A 17567-nucleotide genomic window follows, 5' to 3' on the forward strand; every position below is an offset into this window, starting at 1 on the left:
AGGAGATTAATGGAAAGCTGCTTCCAAAGATTGCCTGCAGCACATTCTTATCTCAGAGATTTGTAGACTCAACCATAAGATGTGTACACTTGTCATTTCTGTCTATGTAGAGGCCAATTCTAATCTCATTCCAGAGAACCACTTTTTAACTGAACACCTCTCCCTGCTCCAGAGGAAGATTCACTATTTACAGCCAACTGGCCTCTGTAAATGTAATCCTAGGAAAATCCCAAAGTAGGAACCATAAAGATAAATGGAATTTTATGAATGTGATCTTCCTAATGCATCTGCCTGTGCTCTTTCCTTGCTTATCCTGAGCACTCTATGAGGGAACAAGCAGCACCTTTAATTGCCCCGTATTTATGGTATCTCCTACAAAACTGTGGACATCTGGAAGCGTGATGGTTGCAGAAATCCAGGGAGGAGCCCATTGCCATTCTGTAAAGAATTACCTGCATTTAACCCTGCAGCTGCACTTCTCACTTGCCAGGTGATTTTTGTCACATGTCCTGTACCTTAACTACTCACTGTTCAGATACAACAAAATGCAGCTGAGCCGGATTTACCCAAAGGGAACACGGGTAGACTCTTCCAACTACATGCCACAAGTCTTTTGGAATGCTGGCTGCCAGATGGTCGCCCTCAACTTCCAAACCGTAGGTAAGGCATGCTGTTCTCTGGGTTTGCAAAGCTCTACATGTCCCCTTCTTTGATAGACTTACCAATTCATAGGTTTTATTTGTCAAAAATTACCTAGGGATTCAAGTATACTATAGAGCTGTTAATTAAAATGTTTAACCCAAGCTTATACTGTTTCTGTTACAGTCAGGATGAAATTATAGTAATTTTTAAAAAATGTGTTGCTTTTTGAAATGGTTATCTGTCCAGAAGATAACTCTTACCAATATTTTTACCATCCAGATTTGTCTATGCAAATAAACATGGGAATGTATGAGTACAATGGCAAAAGTGGATACAGGTTAAAGCCAGAATTCATGAGAAGGCCAGACAAGCACTTTGATCCATTTACTGAAGGAATAGTGGATGGAATAGTAGCCAACACTCTGTCTGTCAAGGTATGTATGTAGCTGATGGAAGTGCTCTCATGGCAGTGCCAGAGCATTTATATTTCTGTGGTGCAGTGGCCTAGAAAATGACTATACTAAGCCAAGAAAATATAATAAATTTAATTTCATGGAGAGACATTTGATTTTTAAATTCTGCCTCGCATTTCACATTGTAGGATAAATCAATATATTTTTATTGTATGTATTTTTTGGCATAGAAGTAATTACAGAAATCACAGAACTGAGAAGTGAATGGATTTAGGAGCTGTTTGGCTGTGTTTTTAGAAACAAAGGGCTGGATTTAAAACATGCTGTTGTGAAGTGGGAGGTTGGACTGTAGCTAGAACACTACATTCTTAGTATAAATAAAATTTTTTGGTTTTCTGAAAGTTCTCCAGCAGAACTGTGGAACCAAAAATGTCAGCTGCAGTTCATTGCTAAATTTTTCCTTGTTCCTTTTTAAAAGCCTCTAATGAAGTTCAGTGACTGCCAGGAATCTGCAGATTGAGAATTACCTGCATAAGTGTTTAAGGGGATAGATAGCATTGGCTGTGACAAATTCACTTGGTGTCTCTCCAGCTATAAAACCATAAACTTTCTGGAGTCCTGCTATCCTTTAATGGACTCATCCATTAGTACAGCCTCTGTATTATAGTGTCCATCTGCAAAACATCCTCCTGTTTTCACTGAGGGGAAACAAGTATTTCCTCTCAGGCTACAGGCAGAAGTGCAGCAGAGCCATGCTGGGAGGGATGTGAATAAAGGAATAATCTGGAGATATGCACAGTAATAAAAGAGGATGTGTGGGGTGACCTTTCCTGATGACCTGCAATCATGGAAGCTTTCAGGCCCCTCCTGTGGGTTTAGAGGCACTTTCTTCTGCAATTAGAGCAAATGGAGGTGGAAGTCATTCAGCAGCTATTAGGAGGTGCAGAGTTTTTTAAGGGGATGAGCATGCAGGAGTCAGGAGACAGCTGTCAGAAGGCAGCAGCCTCTGCCTACTCAGGGAGGGCTCTGTGGTCACAGTGTCAGTGCTCACACAGGCACAGCTGGCACTGCATTAAGATTTGCTTTAGGCTAGCCTCAATTTATTAAGGCACAGTGACACTGCTGCACCCCCCTGTGCCTCTTCAGCTTTCTGAAGTAATTGCAGACCTTTCGTTCACTTTTTCAAGCTGAGAGTTTTGCTGCCTCTTAAAAATAAAAACTGGGAGAGATCAGCTATATTACAATTTTATTTTCATATTAAAACTCCCCTGTGAAGAGCCTTTATTGGAATACAAACTTAAGATTGTTTTCTCCCTCACAGCGCATATATGTAATTTCTCCGCCATTTAAATCTATGTTTTTTCAAGCAGTTTTTGAACCTGTTGTTGAGACTAGATAGAACTCCAGAGTTCTCAGGAAATAGCATACAGATTGAGGAAGAGATCCAAATGGGTATTCCTGCTGTGGGAAGGGCAGCAGCCTGATCTCAACCACATTATTGCTCATAGGGGAATTCAGGACCACAGGGTCACAGGAAACCAGGCCTCACAAGTTGTTTTTCTCTGTCTGCAGTTAAATATTGGGGGTTTTTTCTGTTTATTGTTTTAGTGTTGTTTTGGTTTTGTTTTAAATGCCCACTGTCTGATCATTAATGAGAACTATGCATCTGCATTACAGCCACTCATTTCCTAATCCACCACAGTGATCTCTAGTGATGCCCTTTTGTTCTTTGGCTTTAGATAATTTCAGGTCAGTTCCTTTCTGATAAAAAAGTCGGTACCTATGTGGAAGTGGACATGTTTGGCCTGCCTGTGGATACCAGGAGAAAAGCTCTGAAGACCAAGACCTCTCAAGGCAATGCAGTGAATCCAGTCTGGGAGGAGGAAGCCATAGTGTTTAAGAAGGTTGGTGTAACACTTGCTTCCCAAAAAGGAATTGTGCTTTTTTTTTTTATCCCTGTCCAGTGAGGTCTTTCCATGGCTGACTGAAATCTTGCCCTTGTTAGAAAGCAGGAAAAGAGATCCTGAATAGTTATTTTGTATTTCAGCTGTTTTTGCTGAACTTCAACTGCTAAAAGAAGTGAGTCTGAAGTCCCCTTAGCTATTTCAGTGGCACAGCTGGGCTTGTCACTAGATTTGGCTATAAAGTCACTGCCCAGGTGATGAAGACATAAATCCCATCTACCTGAGATGAGACATAAACTTCTGAGCTCCTCCTGCAGTATTACTCAGACTCAGTTCTCTAAACTTGTGAGGTGGCAGAAAGCACTGAGCACCATGCAATGTGAATATTTTATTGCACTTTGCAATATACCTGCAGCCAATATTTGAACAGAACCTCTGGGTTTTGCTCTGAGCACCTTGGTTAAGTATATCCTCAGTCCAGGTGAAACAGCTTCTTTCAGATTTCTCTCAGCAAGTGTAGCTCACAAGGATGTTTAGACACTTGGTCCTTGCAGCACTGCTCTTTTCCCTGAATATTTGGCCTTCTGAATGGCTTTCCTTTGGCAGCCTGCCTGAGCTTAAGTTTGGAAACATCACTAGCATTTTTCCTCTGTAATGAACTTCTAATTAGTGGACTTAGTTTCTCTGTTTAGTTAATGATCATGCCTGACTGCCCCTGTGCTCAGGCAACTATTTTTAGTAGGTTGAAAATAAATCAGGGAAGCTCTTTTTGTTGCTGCTTTTTTTTTTTCTTCAGTGATTAGATAAATTTTAGCATGTGTTCTGTGCAGCCTATGGAAGGAGCTGCTTCATTCAGAGCTAAAAGTTAATAATGCAACAACATTGCCTTCCAGGTGGTTTTGCCTTCCCTGGCCTGTTTAAGGCTAGCAGTGTATGAAGAAGGAGGGAAGTTCATTGGCCATCGGATATTGCCAGTCTCAGCAATTCGACCAGGTAAAACCTTTTTCCCTCTCCAGACAGAAAAGTGAAAAGAGACAGCAAGGCAGAATCTCAACTGCTCTAAATCAGCAGCCACTGTGCAGCCTCACAGCAGCTGAGGACTCGATTAATCAGTCTCAGGTTTGAAAAAGAAAAATGCCACATTAATTTTTAACCATCCAAACCAATGGAATTAAAGCATGGGAGGCATAGTTGGCACTTCCTTATCTCCAGTACACCAACTTCATGCTTGCTTACAGGTTTATGCTAAAAAGTGAAACTGCACACTTTTAAGAGGAAGGAGAGCAACAGCCAATTTTGATGTCATCTTTGTGAGAATGGGATGTGGCTGGGAATGAAAGCCAAACCTGCTCCTGTCAGTGTAGTTTCTGCACACATGGAAGACTGACCTATATGCCAGCTGTTATATCTCTGTAATACCTTTAAATCAATCCAAAATTACTTTCATCCTCATTGCTGAAAATTAAAAGAAAAATATAATTATTGGCCTCTTCTAAATCACATTATTTCTACTATAATTAGTGGCCACTTAAATGAAAATTACCTTGTGTGACAACTCCAGGCCAGAGACTTGTTAGAGATCCTGTTTCAGAAAGATGCAGTGACATTGGCAGTCTGAGCAAGGGAAGTGTTCAAATTCAGTGCCAGATTTTCCTGAGAGGGGAGGAAACTGAATTAGGGCAAGCATATGGGCCATGAAAGTGCTCCCAGCTTTACTCCCTGGAAGAGGAAGAATAACTGTACCTACCCTGTGCCTTATCCAGCACAAAACTCACATATCCTCATATCTGACAGTTGGCCAAATTATTCCTGGGGAATAATCTCCACACCTTTTTCACAAGCAAACTTAGTTTATCAATCCAGCAGACACCTTTTTTATGCCATCTGCATTTTCTGCTGGCTTAATGGATATAGATGTCTCACTGAGTGCCAGAGGAAGGTAGGTGGGTGACTGGAGAGGAGAAAGGGGGTGGCAAGGATTTCCCCCTTCTGGTAAGTGAAATCTTAGCAGAGCTGTTCCCCACAGGCCCATTCTCTGTCCTCTTGGCTCCAGCAATCACCAGTTTACAGGAAGTGATGGAGAACAGCCTGTTGGTCTGGCTTTGTGTCTATGCTGAAAACTTGCTGGAGGTTGAGAGAACTGAGAATCCTTTGTAATATTTATTTTCTCTCTTTTCTGAGATGCTATTGAAAGTCATACCATGCTGTCACATAAATCCACAGACTTGTCACTATTCCCAAAGCAAGGATTTAGCCATTACTTGGAGAGAGAGTTGTTTACATCAGGCAGGTGAGGATTCCCCCAGATGAATGCATCCTCCTCCTGACTTGGATCCTGACACCTCTCACATGTGTGGCTCCAAAGCTGGACATGGCACTCAGTGTCACAAGGTGACAGTCAGAGGTTGGACAGCCAGCTTTCAAAACAGTCTGGAATTTCTCTTTTTACAGATGTATTCCTGAGGATGGTCACACAGTAGGATTTATACACACAAACACACTCTGTGGCCATCATGCCACATTGTATATTTTTTAAATTAGATTCTGTGTGTGGATGGGCTGTTACATCTCAGTTTACTTTGGCTGTTCAGATTGCTGAGTACTACCGGGGTCAATTTTGAAAATTAAATGAGATGTACTAAGCTAAAAATATCCAGACATAGGTACTACAGCAGAATGCATGAAAAAGTTTAAATAAATTACCATTTTTAGCATCAGTCACATGTGTAAGAATGAACAGAAAATATAATTTTAAACTGCAGTGCCATATGCCTTTCCAGCAATCTGTACACTTATCCCTGAAACCTTTCAGGTAAACCTTTTCCTCCCAGAGGCCCCTGGAGCTGCTTGCTCAGTTTGTGCCACACTATAAATAACAAATGATAAGAGAGATGGATTGGAAATGCCTGTAGAAGGGTTTATGCTGTGAACTGGTTGTTCCTTACTTTGCAGGCTATCACTACATCTGCTTGAGGAATGAGAGGAACCAGCCTTTGACACTGCCAGCTCTCTTTGTGTACATCGAGGTCAAAGACTATGTACCTGACACTTATGCAGGTAACTCTGTATCATGCAGGTAATTTTCTGCTGGGCAATAGAAAGGTTAATTAATTCACAAAATACGTGGGGTGTGGATGACTTGCCAGGCTGGGATAGCAGTCCTGTGAGCAAAGGTCTGCATCTGGTGGCTCATTGTGTCTCCTCACTCCTAGGAGATGGCCTGATTTACAGTACCTTGCCTGAGGCTTAGGATTAGGGCCAACTCTTATTTTCAGCAGACTCCAAAGGAGGAAATACCCCAGGCACTTACCACTGGAACACAAATGAAACTTTGCATGTAGGACACACGGGATGTAATTGTTTCCTAGGCAAAGGGCCATGCTTGAGGGAGAGAACTGTGTTTAGCATTGGCTCTAAACAGAGGTAGGTTTAAATGCCATGCAGTGAAAGACCATCTGCAGGGAAAAACACTGTTCTGCCTCTTATTTAAAACTTGAGTTCTGGAGCCATAACATCAGGGCTTTGAAACTGAAGTATTTGCCTTATTCCTAGATGTGATTGAGGCCTTATCCAATCCAATCAGATATGTAAACTTGATGGAGCAGAGAGCTAAGCAGCTGGCTGCACTGACTCTGGAAGATGAGGAAGAGGTCAAGAAAGAGGTAAGGGAGATTTCTGCCTCTGGAAGTAATGCTATAGTGTTTAAAAGCACCTAGTTTGCTTAGAAAGACAAATACTGAAAATCCCTGGGAATTGTATGTGTTGATTACATGGACCCCTGTAAACATCTCACCCTGAAGGAGGCTGGGGCACAGGACACTCCAGCAGCATGCACTGAGAGTGTGGTTTCACTAAAAGCAGCGTGGTATGTGCACTGAGCAAGTTGTTGTTGAGAGGTGAAAGAAATTTAAAACTGTGCTGTTTGTGTGCTGTGCAGCTTTGCCCTGGAGCAACTGAAATCTTTGTGAGTCAGTGCTCCTTGTTTTCCAGTGTGCTGCTGGTTCCCCTTGAAAAAAAAAAAAAAAAGACAACTCTGTGACAGGAGTTTTTCCTGAAAATACTACAAATTCCAGAGAATTTCAGGCTGTCTCTGGAGAGGTCATTCTGTTGAGAAACATTTGTGTATCTCAGATGATGATGTCTGTATAGATTCTCTGTGAGCAAGCATGTCCTAAAGAGACACAGGGTAATCATAGAAGAATTTAGGTGGGAAGGGGCCTCTGGAGTTCAGCTGATCCAACCCTCCACAGATGTTAGAAAGAGAAATGAAGAGGGAGGAGACCATGGAGTAAATAAATAGTCAGGCCTATTGTAGCTCAGCTGAAAGCTATGCAAGCCACAATTTTAGCTGTTAGGTATCTGGATATATATGGTTACCTGCAGAACCATACCTGTGAACTCTTTTTCTGTATAATTGAAGGTGTTATGCACCCAAATGCACAGATGCTGTTCTGAGTATAATTGAGAGTTCAGCTGTGGTATCTGATAGACTCTGCATGTTCAAACATTCAGTCTCTCTGTTCCAGACACTGGCACTGGGGCCTCTAGCAGTGTTTGAGAATATCACCTTTGTCTGTCAGAGGTGGCTGTGCCAGGTGTTGTGCACACCAAGTGATCAAAAGGCTCTTAGCAGTTTCTAGCAAAGACAGAGAAATACTTCTTAATCCTAAACTGCCCTCTGCTCTGGTGCCTGCCTTCTGTAATTCTCTGATGTGCAAAGCCTTGCTGAACTAGATTTTGTAACCAAGAATACATTCCCAAAGCAGACCAGATGAGTGAAAGTCATTACAATTCAGTGGCCAACAATTTACTCTTTGTGCAGTGTCACAAGTTCTGCTGAATGAGGACACTGAAATGCTCAATAGTATCTTAGACATTTATCTAGGACACGCTACACATGAGATTCTATATTAATAGCAAAGCCTTTTTTTAACATAATCCTTTAAATACCTTAGAGGTCATTTTTACTTTTGAAAAACTACAGATTTTCCTGGTATGTACAGCTTATTTGTTAGTTAGAAAAATTCTTGTCATAGAGTATCTTCTGCAGCAAGTGGAAGAAGGAGAGATGACTGTCAAGGAGCTTGGAAGCCCATAGGATAGAGGAGGTTGTTTTGGAGAAGCACAGAAATATTTTTTAAAAGAAAACTCTAGTGATTATGGTCTGTTTGCTAAAAATGTGTAATGGTTGAGTTAGCTGCAGCACCAAGGAACAGGAACAAAACTGGCACTGTAAGTGTCAATCTGAATTCACTGTTACCTTCCTTCTATTTTAAAGGCACCTTTTGAGTGAGGTATTTTGGTCTGTACTTGGAAATCTTGAATTCCCTGACCATGTTTTGTGATGATAACAATTTCCTCATCTGCCTGTTTTCTTCACTTTTATTGGCCCACAACAATCACACCCATTAATGATTGCAAGTACATTCAACACAACCCAAGTGTGCTTGTCAGAAATGAACACCTGATTGCACCTGGATTCACATTTCCAATGTCCAGTTTCCAGCTTCCACGCTAAAAATGATTGTGTGCAAAGCTGAGCTTGCACAGCAAGATTCCACTCCAGCAAGATTCCCAGCACAGATTCCACACCCCAAACATCTTTCCTTCCCCTCACACACATTTTTGATCTGGGCAGCTCTCAGATGAAAAACTGGAAGGTTTTTCTCTGCTTTCCTTGCTGTAAAAGTTTAAACTCATTGTAAATCTCTAAGAGCATACAGGTAGTGAAGGTTGCCCTCTCTTCCCCTGCCTGGTGTCCTTTACAGATAGGAAGAACAATCCAAGGCAAGGGAATTTGCAGAGAATTCCTTGGTAAGAGCTAATCCAGCCTGAAGTAACTCCTTCACTCTGTAGAAATAAAATAGACCATACTGATTTCTCTATGGGTATGGATCTCTCTACTCAGTAAATGCACTATTTTACAAAAAACATTGCAATGTGCAGTAGAAACCAGTTTATGTGAATATTAAAATTGTAAATTAGAAGACTGGATTACATCATGTTTTTAAACCAGCCTAAAAGGAATAATCCTGTTTTTTATAAAGGAGAAATCATGTTTATTTTAGCATTCTTTTAGCATAGTGTGATGAATTATGGGAAGAGAAAATGCTTTTTAATATGATTAGATTGCTTGGTGTAATGAAAATTATTCCTTATTCACTTTGTGATCCTGCCTCACATTTCTGCTTCAGTTTCTGAAAACAGATGTTTTTTGTCTCAAACTGACAGGTTATATTAATAGTTCCTCAACAAGCTGTGATGCAGCATTTCACAGCATATAAAAACCAAGTCTCAAAGGAGGATAATACCCACTTCCCATGCAATGGGGCACAGAGCTGCCAGAATTTAGGAATTCTGGCTTTATTTGCATTAAATGTTGATGATCTGTGTAGCAAACATGAGCTGCAGGCTGAGGAGAACTGTGAGGATAACCACATCTTTGTGTGTTTGTCACAGCTACAGCTTTTTCCAGTCACATGGGTCCTCTGTTATAAATGTTGGCTAAATGAGGTTTTCCCATATTTTATTGCAATCATTCCTGCTTGATATAAATGAGGTTGTTGGCACTGGTTTTAAATTGCATCATGTTTCTGCCTACAGTATCTTCCTCCTGTAATTCTGGTAGGAAAAGGCTGTTGAGACAGGAATTGTTTTGTAATATACAGTGTAGTGTCAGGGCCAGGCTGAAGGAAACCAGCAGTCGGAGCAGCACAAAACAGTTGGATCAAAATCTATTTTGCCTCTGTTGATGCAGCACAGGCTGATACTTTGCAAGTGTGGAGTAATCACAGGGCAAAAAAAAAACAACTGTGGTATCCTGCTTCTTCATGTAATGTGATTACCATCAAAGAGGGAGATGGAAGCAGCTAAAGGAACAAATCCAAAACTTCCCTGAGACACCATGGCAACCAGCCCCTCACAGGGACAGCAGGAAGCAGGGCCTGGCCATTTCAAAATAAAAATTGCTTTGAATGACTTTCTGTTTGCTGAGTGCCGGGAGCCTGCTGAAAACCTGACGGTCCCAGGGACAATTTCAGATGCTCAGTGTGTAGTACAGTGCACACTGCAAGCCTGAGCCTTTAATTGACTGGAGAGAAGGAAAAGATTGTGGAAAATGCTTAAATATTTGGATATCACAGATGTGTTCATGCAGCAGAATGGAGGTACTGTTTACATATTACCCTTGGAGTGTAGTTACAAGAATGTAAGTCAGAAGGATGTTCTTGTTCTGGGAGAATGGTGAATAATGGTAGTGCTGTGTGTATCTATGAAATTTAAAAGTAATCTTGTGTACACATTTTGTTCACAGCAGGGATTTGAGCAGCATTCTCCTGGCAGCACCTACGGTATTTCTAGAAAGATTTTATGGCTCTTCACTGAAATACAGCCTTCACATCTGGTGCAGCTAATATATATTGTACTGAAAAATGTCCCTGATGAGTTATATCTGCTTAAAATACTTTTTCTGAACAATACGTGCTCCATTTCTTCCTGAAATTTACCCTGCACAAATAAGCCACCTGGGTTACCACAGCCCTTAAGGATGTCTTCTTGCATTGTTTTATTTTAGATTGATTTTTAGATACAACATTTGCAGAATTTTGCATTTAAAAACCAGGCTGAACTGGACCTGCAGATAGATTTAGTCTGTTAATTGGGAAGAATAATGCAAATTAAAATGTGATTTCAGATCGACCACGGGGATGCACCATCTGAAGCTAACAGTGAACCCAGGCCAGCACCAGCAGAAAATGGGGTAAATTTCACTGCCTCCCTCACACCGAAACCAGCAACTCAGGTTGTCCACAGCCAGCCAGCACCAGGTAAAAAACCAAACAACAAAACAAGGGAAAAGAAAAAGAAAACTCCCGTCTTTTCTAAATGAGTTTGGGTAATAATTTTTCAAGTGCTTTGTGTTTAAGGAACAAAGGTAGGAAGTTGTGTGTGTTTTGTTTGTCTAAAATAGGTAGAAACTTTCCCACCACTTTTCTCTGCCTCAAGTATACAAATATCTTCTACTTAACAGTTGCATTAGTGGTAAAATTGAAATTCATTGCAAGCAAGAAAATGTGCTGGGTTTTTTTTGTTGTTCAGTCCTCCTTATCAGTAAAACAACACAGCTCAGGTGGTTTTTGGAGGGTCACCTTTCTGTGTTGGTCCAGAGGGTCGATATTTTCATATTGCTCCTCTCCTGCTCAAAAGATGTATTTTCTCCAAAGATTAATAACTGCTCTTGTCAGGATGTGTCCTGTGTCACTTGCCATGTTTTAACACTCAGTCAAGCAGCACAGTCATGGCTGTTGTTTTAAGAGAATTAGAATTAAACATCTCTTTTACCTCTAGGTTCTGTGAAAGCACCTGCAAAGACAGAAGATCTTATCCAGAGTGTCCTCACAGGTAATAAATACACAGGTCACACTGCATAAATTATAATCTTTCTAGTAAAAAAACCGTTTTTTATTAAATAGGCTACCTGGCTTAGGCATTTCTCCCAGTGTTTAGGATTGCAGTGACTCCTAGAAAACATACATGCCAAATGTTCTTCCTCAGGTTTGAAGTAAACAATGTTTGGGCACATTTCATGACATGAGGTGCCAACAGGGAATTTTTAGAAATGATTGTAGTTTCACGAGTACCAAGTTACATCTAGTGCATAAAAAAGAGCAGCATTATTGTGAGAACAGAAGCTAAATAAATGTTCTGGATATAGTGAGTAGTAGTGGAACCATTTTATCCCAGTGCTTTCAAGGCAGTTATCTGATTTCAGGTAAAACTGCTCAGTTCATGCCATATTTCCTTTACCCACTAAACAAGCAGGTTTTGTTTCATTCCTGCTCACGGCAATCCCTGGCTCCTCTGACTGACATCCTATACTGCTGGAAAATTGAAGTGGCTTTTGTTATTTTCATTGCAGAAGTGGAAGCACAGACCATTGAGGAGCTAAAACAACAGAAGTCCTTTGTTAAACTCCAGAAGAAGCACTACAAGGAAATGAAGGACCTGGTGAAGAGGCACCACAAGAAAACCACCGACCTTATCAAAGAGCACACAGCAAAGTACAACGAGATCCAGAACGACTACCTGCGGCGGAGAGCAGTGCTAGAGAAAACTGCCAAAAGGGACAGCAAGAAAAGGTGGGTGAAACACAGCCTGCCTCATCACTCTGCTGCCAGAGATCTTTACTCAGTCCTTCTTTTACAGCACAGAAACCATATGGAGGTGGCAGAGCACAGAAAAAATCGAAAGCAGCAGATTCCTGGTTAATGGGGGAGGTGAGAGCAATGGCTCCAAGTTAGAGCCTTGGAAAAAACTCAGGTCACAGTAGAAGGCATTAAATGTAGAATTAGGGGAAAGAAGCACCTGGGGATTATAAACATCTGAGTGCTGTTTAAATCATGATTGATCCAGAACACTTGGGAGTGTCTCAATGACTGCCTGGCTTTGCCTCTGCATGAACACCCCCTCTGTGCTTTCTCTTTCTGAGCCGTGCACCACTCTGTCTCCTTCTCTGTCCTGATACAATTTTAATATTCTTTATTAATTATTTCTTTTTATCAGTTTGAAATGCAAAGGCTGCAATGAATTCTTACTAACCTTTCCACACTTATTGCGTTTTTCTTATGGTAAGGAACTGTATGTTATTAAAGATCAATTCATAACTACTGGCAAAGCATACACACACATACAGCCAATCAGTGTCATACTCTTGCAACTGAACTTTTATTTCTCCCATTGGGGCATCCTTTTTGTCTTAACATAATTTGTTTTTTTAAATAGCTAAATAAGCAGAAAAGTCCTCTTAACTTTTACATGAAATTGATGTACCTGCAGTTCTTTAATATGATGATATCGAATGAACTTTTAAAAAAAATCACTTTTTGGTAGGAGATGATGTGAGAAAAAAGCTGCAAGCATGCTTTGGCTGCTAACCTTGTTGATAGTACCTCTAAATATAAGTGACTGGGACTCAGGCCATAACTTGTCCCTGGGCAGGAGCTTATTAATTTCTGCTTTCCTGACAACAGAATGTCATTGGGCTTAATAAGAGCTTGACACTCACAATATATCTGTGTTCTGCTGGCCTTCAGTATTGCCAATTTTCAGGCTTCCAGGTTCTCTACTTGAGTTTAACAAACTCCCTTTAATGACTGGCTGTCAGCTGCACAGGGATATTTTATCTGCAGTGTTTTCCATCACCAAAGTGTGTGACACTGGCAGGCAAAACAACAGCAGATTTCTGTCTTTCCTCCTATTATTTAAGGAGAAAATCAAGCTCCTTAATAATAAATAAAATGACTCATTTGTTTTTGAGCAAAAAAGAATTTGAGGTTTTTTTACTGTGTTGTGATCTGACTGCAGATCACTGAGGATGTCAGGCAGTAAAATCCTGCAGTCTGCTACGTGGAGCTGCCACAGTGGTGTCAGAGACATGAAGTTTTATGTGCAGATACAGATAAGTCTGGAGGTTAAATTTTAAAAAAGGCACAAATATGTTTTCAGGGATTTTCAAGCTTGCAAGTACATATTATTTCAAGCAGCAGACTTCTAATAAAGAAATGGATCCCAAGGAGAAAGGGGATTTTTATAATTTTAAATTATTGCTGAAACTATTTGCTTGTAACTGCAAAGTTAAATAAATCCCTACTTCACAGGAGTCCCTGTATCAGATGGCCATAAAAATGTGTGGTCTCTGGTCAAGAGCAATCTCTGCTTTTTGCCCTTGTCTAAAATTGAGCCAAGATTAAGTAAAGCCATTGTCTACAGGAAGTTTGAATATTTATTTATACACATGCACAAGTGTTTTTTTTGGTGTTGCTCTGAAGTTTCTTTAATGATCATGTCCCATAAAAAACAGTCAGTATTTTAGCCAGTGTTTAGAAATAGGCCTGATTTCATTTTTCCAGAAATACAAGAGAAATGTCAGCTTTAAAATATGTGTTGTGTAATGGCATAATATGCTGACTGTAATATTCATTAATGTTGTCTTCTGGCTCTGTAATGTTTAAATTACCCTCACCCATCACACTGACACCACTTAACCTCTTAGCAGAATATTCAAATACAATAAAAATATGAGAAATAAAAGGAGGCTACCTTGGGATTCGTGTCCTCGGACGGATGAAAGCAGGATCACATTATTTCAGGAGAAGTAACTCTAAGTGACAGCAGCTGCACACTTGAACCTGGGAGAGAGAAGAGAGGCAGAGCCAGTTCTCTGCATTGTAATCTCAGTGTATTTCTGAGGAGCAAACTCATTTTTCTCCCTGTGTCAACCCTCTCTGTTCAAGGTTTTGTTGTTTTGTCCATCTCCTGCGCTGTTCTGACGTTTCCCAGGCAACTGATTTAGCACCTGAGCATGGCAGTAAATACAGCAGCAGAGCAGGGACACTGCATAATCTTATTTTTTTAATATATCTTCCTTGGGTTTGGTTTAGAGCTGGCCTGAAAGTGATACTGGGTTTGCTGCTTATTTTTCTCTTAGGTGGTTTAGTGTTATCTTCTTTCACAGTTACATCTATCCTTCCTTCTGTCTTAAGAAGAACAGACCCAAACTGTTCCTTAGTGTTGTGTTTTAGCTTCCTTATTGTGTTTTTCCCTTGCTCCTGAGAGTTGCCTGTCTGAGATTTGCTCCTCACTGGTGTGTGAACTTTCCTTCTGAAGTGAGCAGCCCATGGAGCACTTTCCTGTGTGTGCTATGCATGGCATTTCCTGAAGGGGGAAGAAAACACCAAATAAAGGGATGTTCCTACATAAAGGGAAGCATGTGGTAACTGCAGATGTAATGTTAAGGTTTTAAATTATTGCTGGATGCTTGCAGGGATGACTTGGTTTCCAAAATATTCAGCATTCACCCTTTCTGCTGAAGCCTCTGCAGCTTTGAAGTTCAAGTTATGTCTGGAAGTGGATAAACAAGTTCCATGAACATCTGTTCATGGGAAGTCTTGGCAGTTGTGTTTACAGCTCACTCATCCTAAGTCTGGGTGACACCACCCTGGTGGGTCAGTGAGATGAGGTTTAAAAGCAGTAGCCATCCCATTAATAAATCATTAATAACTTCTTTTTAATTAAATTATTGACCTTACTAGGGCTAAAATCACCAATCTTCTTGCTCTGTGTGTGGTGCTGAAGAACTTATTAATGGACTGCTTATAAATATCTGACTTTAAAAGGCAGATTTCAATAAATCAAGGCAGGGTGTAGATGCCTGGTGACCCTTTGGGGTGTGCTGTGTCCTTGCAGGTCTGAGACGAGCAGCCCTGACCACAGCTCTTCCACCATTGAGCAGGAACTGGCTGCACTCGACTCTGAGATGACCCAAAAGCTCGTGGAGCTGAAGGAGAAGCAGCAGCAGCAGCTGCTGAACCTCAGGCAGGAGCAGTATTACAGTGAGAAGTACCAGAAACGGGAGCACATCAAGCTGGTAGGTTTGTGGTGTTGAGCTCAGGGTGAGCAGTGATGGCACCAGGACAAATTCTCATTAACTGGGGCTTCCTCCTACTTGGAGTCCCTTCAGGAGCTTCACTTTCTGTGTTCTGCTGCAGCTTCAAGGGGCTGTTGTGTCCAACAAGGCACAAAGGCAACAGGATTATTGCTACCTCTGGTTACATAACTCGTTTTACTGCAGCTTTTGGATGATGCTCCTCTTTTGTTCTGCCACTTTTTCAAACCTGCAACACACAAGGAGACAGAATTAGCCAGAAAATAAATTGAAACACCATGAAAATCAATTCAAACATTCCCCAGGACAGAGGGTTGTGCCAAAGGTTGTTCCTGTGGCAGATGAACATTTTAAGGGGATGCAGGACATAGTCTGTATATGGTAAAGAAATATTTTGCATTCATTGGTCCAGGTCAGCTTTGTTTTTACAGCTGGAGTTTGGCTGACAACTACAGCAGGATCATAGGCCCTCTGAGCTGAACTAGAGGACTTGGGCAGATGGAAGCTGATGCTAATGGATATTTGTAGGCAGAAATGAACATTTAAAGGGTGTTATGGGAGTGCAAGCTGTTTCTCAACTCCAGACAAACCCCTCTTGCAATTTTTTCTATTGCCTGATGTTTTGCCTCACTCCTGTTGGGTGAAGTGATTTGTCTCCTCTGCTCTGCCAGCCAAAAAGAGCAGGTCAGAGGAGTGATTTGTGTGTGGATATTGCTCAGCAAGGCCCCTGCACAGACTGATTTCCATGGATCACAGCACAGAGCTGTGTTTATCCCCATCCCTGTGTGAGTCATAGCTGCTGCAGGGTGGGTGTATGGACACCATTACCTGCACCACAGGGGGACAGTCCCCATCCCAGTAACAGCTGGTGGCTGCATCTCAGAGATTTGAATTTTTATAAAAAAGAACCATTTTAGACCCACGTAGTTGGGTTTAAATCATGAGGTAACTAATTTCTCATTCCAAAATGGGAAATGGCATTTCTCAAAGAAAAGTTACATTTCTGGCATTATCCTGTTAGGTGGTGGCACAGTAAATAATTTTTTAGCACAGAACTTTTGGGCAGTTTCCCCTCTGAGCTGTGCAGGAATTATTCCAATTAGAATTTGCCTTTCAGCTGAGAGATTCTTTCTGGCTTTCCTTTAGAGAGGAGCCTATTGTTGGCACCTTTCTACTTTTATCTAAGGAATGAAAAGTTGGATCAGACAAGCTATGCCTTGTTATAGATTCCTGGTTCATCCCCCTGAGAGGGTGGTTTTACAAAATAAGACTTAACCTAGAAGGGTGATCAAACCAAATGGGTCCTATTTCCCACTTTATTCACTGTTCATTGAACTGGCACAGGAGCCCTGCCCATGACTCCTCTCCTGTCAGCATCCCACCACAGGCCTGGCTTTTCTTACTGGTTTGGGCACAAAGGGGATTGAACCCACAGCAGATTTCAAACCAGTGACTCAGAGCTTTTTCATTCTGTGGCCAAAATGTAGGTTCTGCTTCTCTGTGCTTGGCTTTCATAGCTGTCACCCCTGATTTTCAACATCCCCCTGACCACCCCAAAATCCCAGCCATTACAAGAGGAAACTTTTTCAGCCCTCACAGAAAAACCTGGATATTCAGTGACACAGGAATTCAGTTGGCAGTTAGCATTGTATAATTTCAATTTGTGACCCCTTACGATTTTTCACAGGCATTTTCATTCCTAGCAAAGGTGAAATACCTGAAATATATTTTGGTTTTACATTTAATATTGTGAAACTGTATCCCCTTGATGTACAGAGAAGTAGCACTCTCTGTGTGAGTTGGATATGCACCATTCTGGCTGAACTCCACAAGGTAATAATGTGTTTACACTGATAATAATGTTTACAAGCTTTTGATTGTTGGTAATTAATCTGGGAATGGTATAACACTTTCCTGTCTGCTGCAGACTTTTGAGGAAATTGAACTGCCTCTATGATGTTTAGCTGAAAATACATATTTTTATTGCTTGGGATTTTTTTCCTAGCTAATTCAGAAGCTGACAGATGTAGCAGAGGAGTGTCAGAACAACCAGCTAAAGAAACTGAAAGAAACATGTGAAAAGTAAGTGCTGTTCCCTTTATCATTGATTGCTGCTCCTTGTGGGATTTGTTTAGATATTTTTTGAACTTTCCTTTATATTTCACA

At 41.0% G+C, this 17567-nt stretch overlaps 1 protein-coding gene across 2 annotated transcripts in view; it reads left to right on the forward strand.

The window, feature by feature from the left end:
• Positions 1-17567, forward strand: part of PLCB1 (phospholipase C beta 1) — a 332313-nt gene that overhangs the window by 255411 nt on the left and 59335 nt on the right. For both annotated transcript variants that reach the window (XM_056486829.1, XM_056486830.1), the window contains exons 18-28: positions 536-660; positions 922-1076; positions 2795-2959; positions 3853-3952; positions 5912-6016; positions 6512-6621; positions 10653-10785; positions 11306-11359; positions 11877-12096; positions 15203-15383; positions 17407-17483. In XM_056486829.1, the coding sequence (XP_056342804.1) occupies positions 536-660; positions 922-1076; positions 2795-2959; positions 3853-3952; positions 5912-6016; positions 6512-6621; positions 10653-10785; positions 11306-11359; positions 11877-12096; positions 15203-15383; positions 17407-17483 (1425 nt within the window). The remainder of the gene's footprint in view (positions 1-535; positions 661-921; positions 1077-2794; positions 2960-3852; positions 3953-5911; positions 6017-6511; positions 6622-10652; positions 10786-11305; positions 11360-11876; positions 12097-15202; positions 15384-17406; positions 17484-17567) is intronic.

This window comes from Oenanthe melanoleuca, chromosome 3 (assembly GCF_029582105.1).
Source record: "Oenanthe melanoleuca isolate GR-GAL-2019-014 chromosome 3, OMel1.0, whole genome shotgun sequence".
NCBI lineage: Eukaryota > Metazoa > Chordata > Aves > Passeriformes > Muscicapidae > Oenanthe > Oenanthe melanoleuca.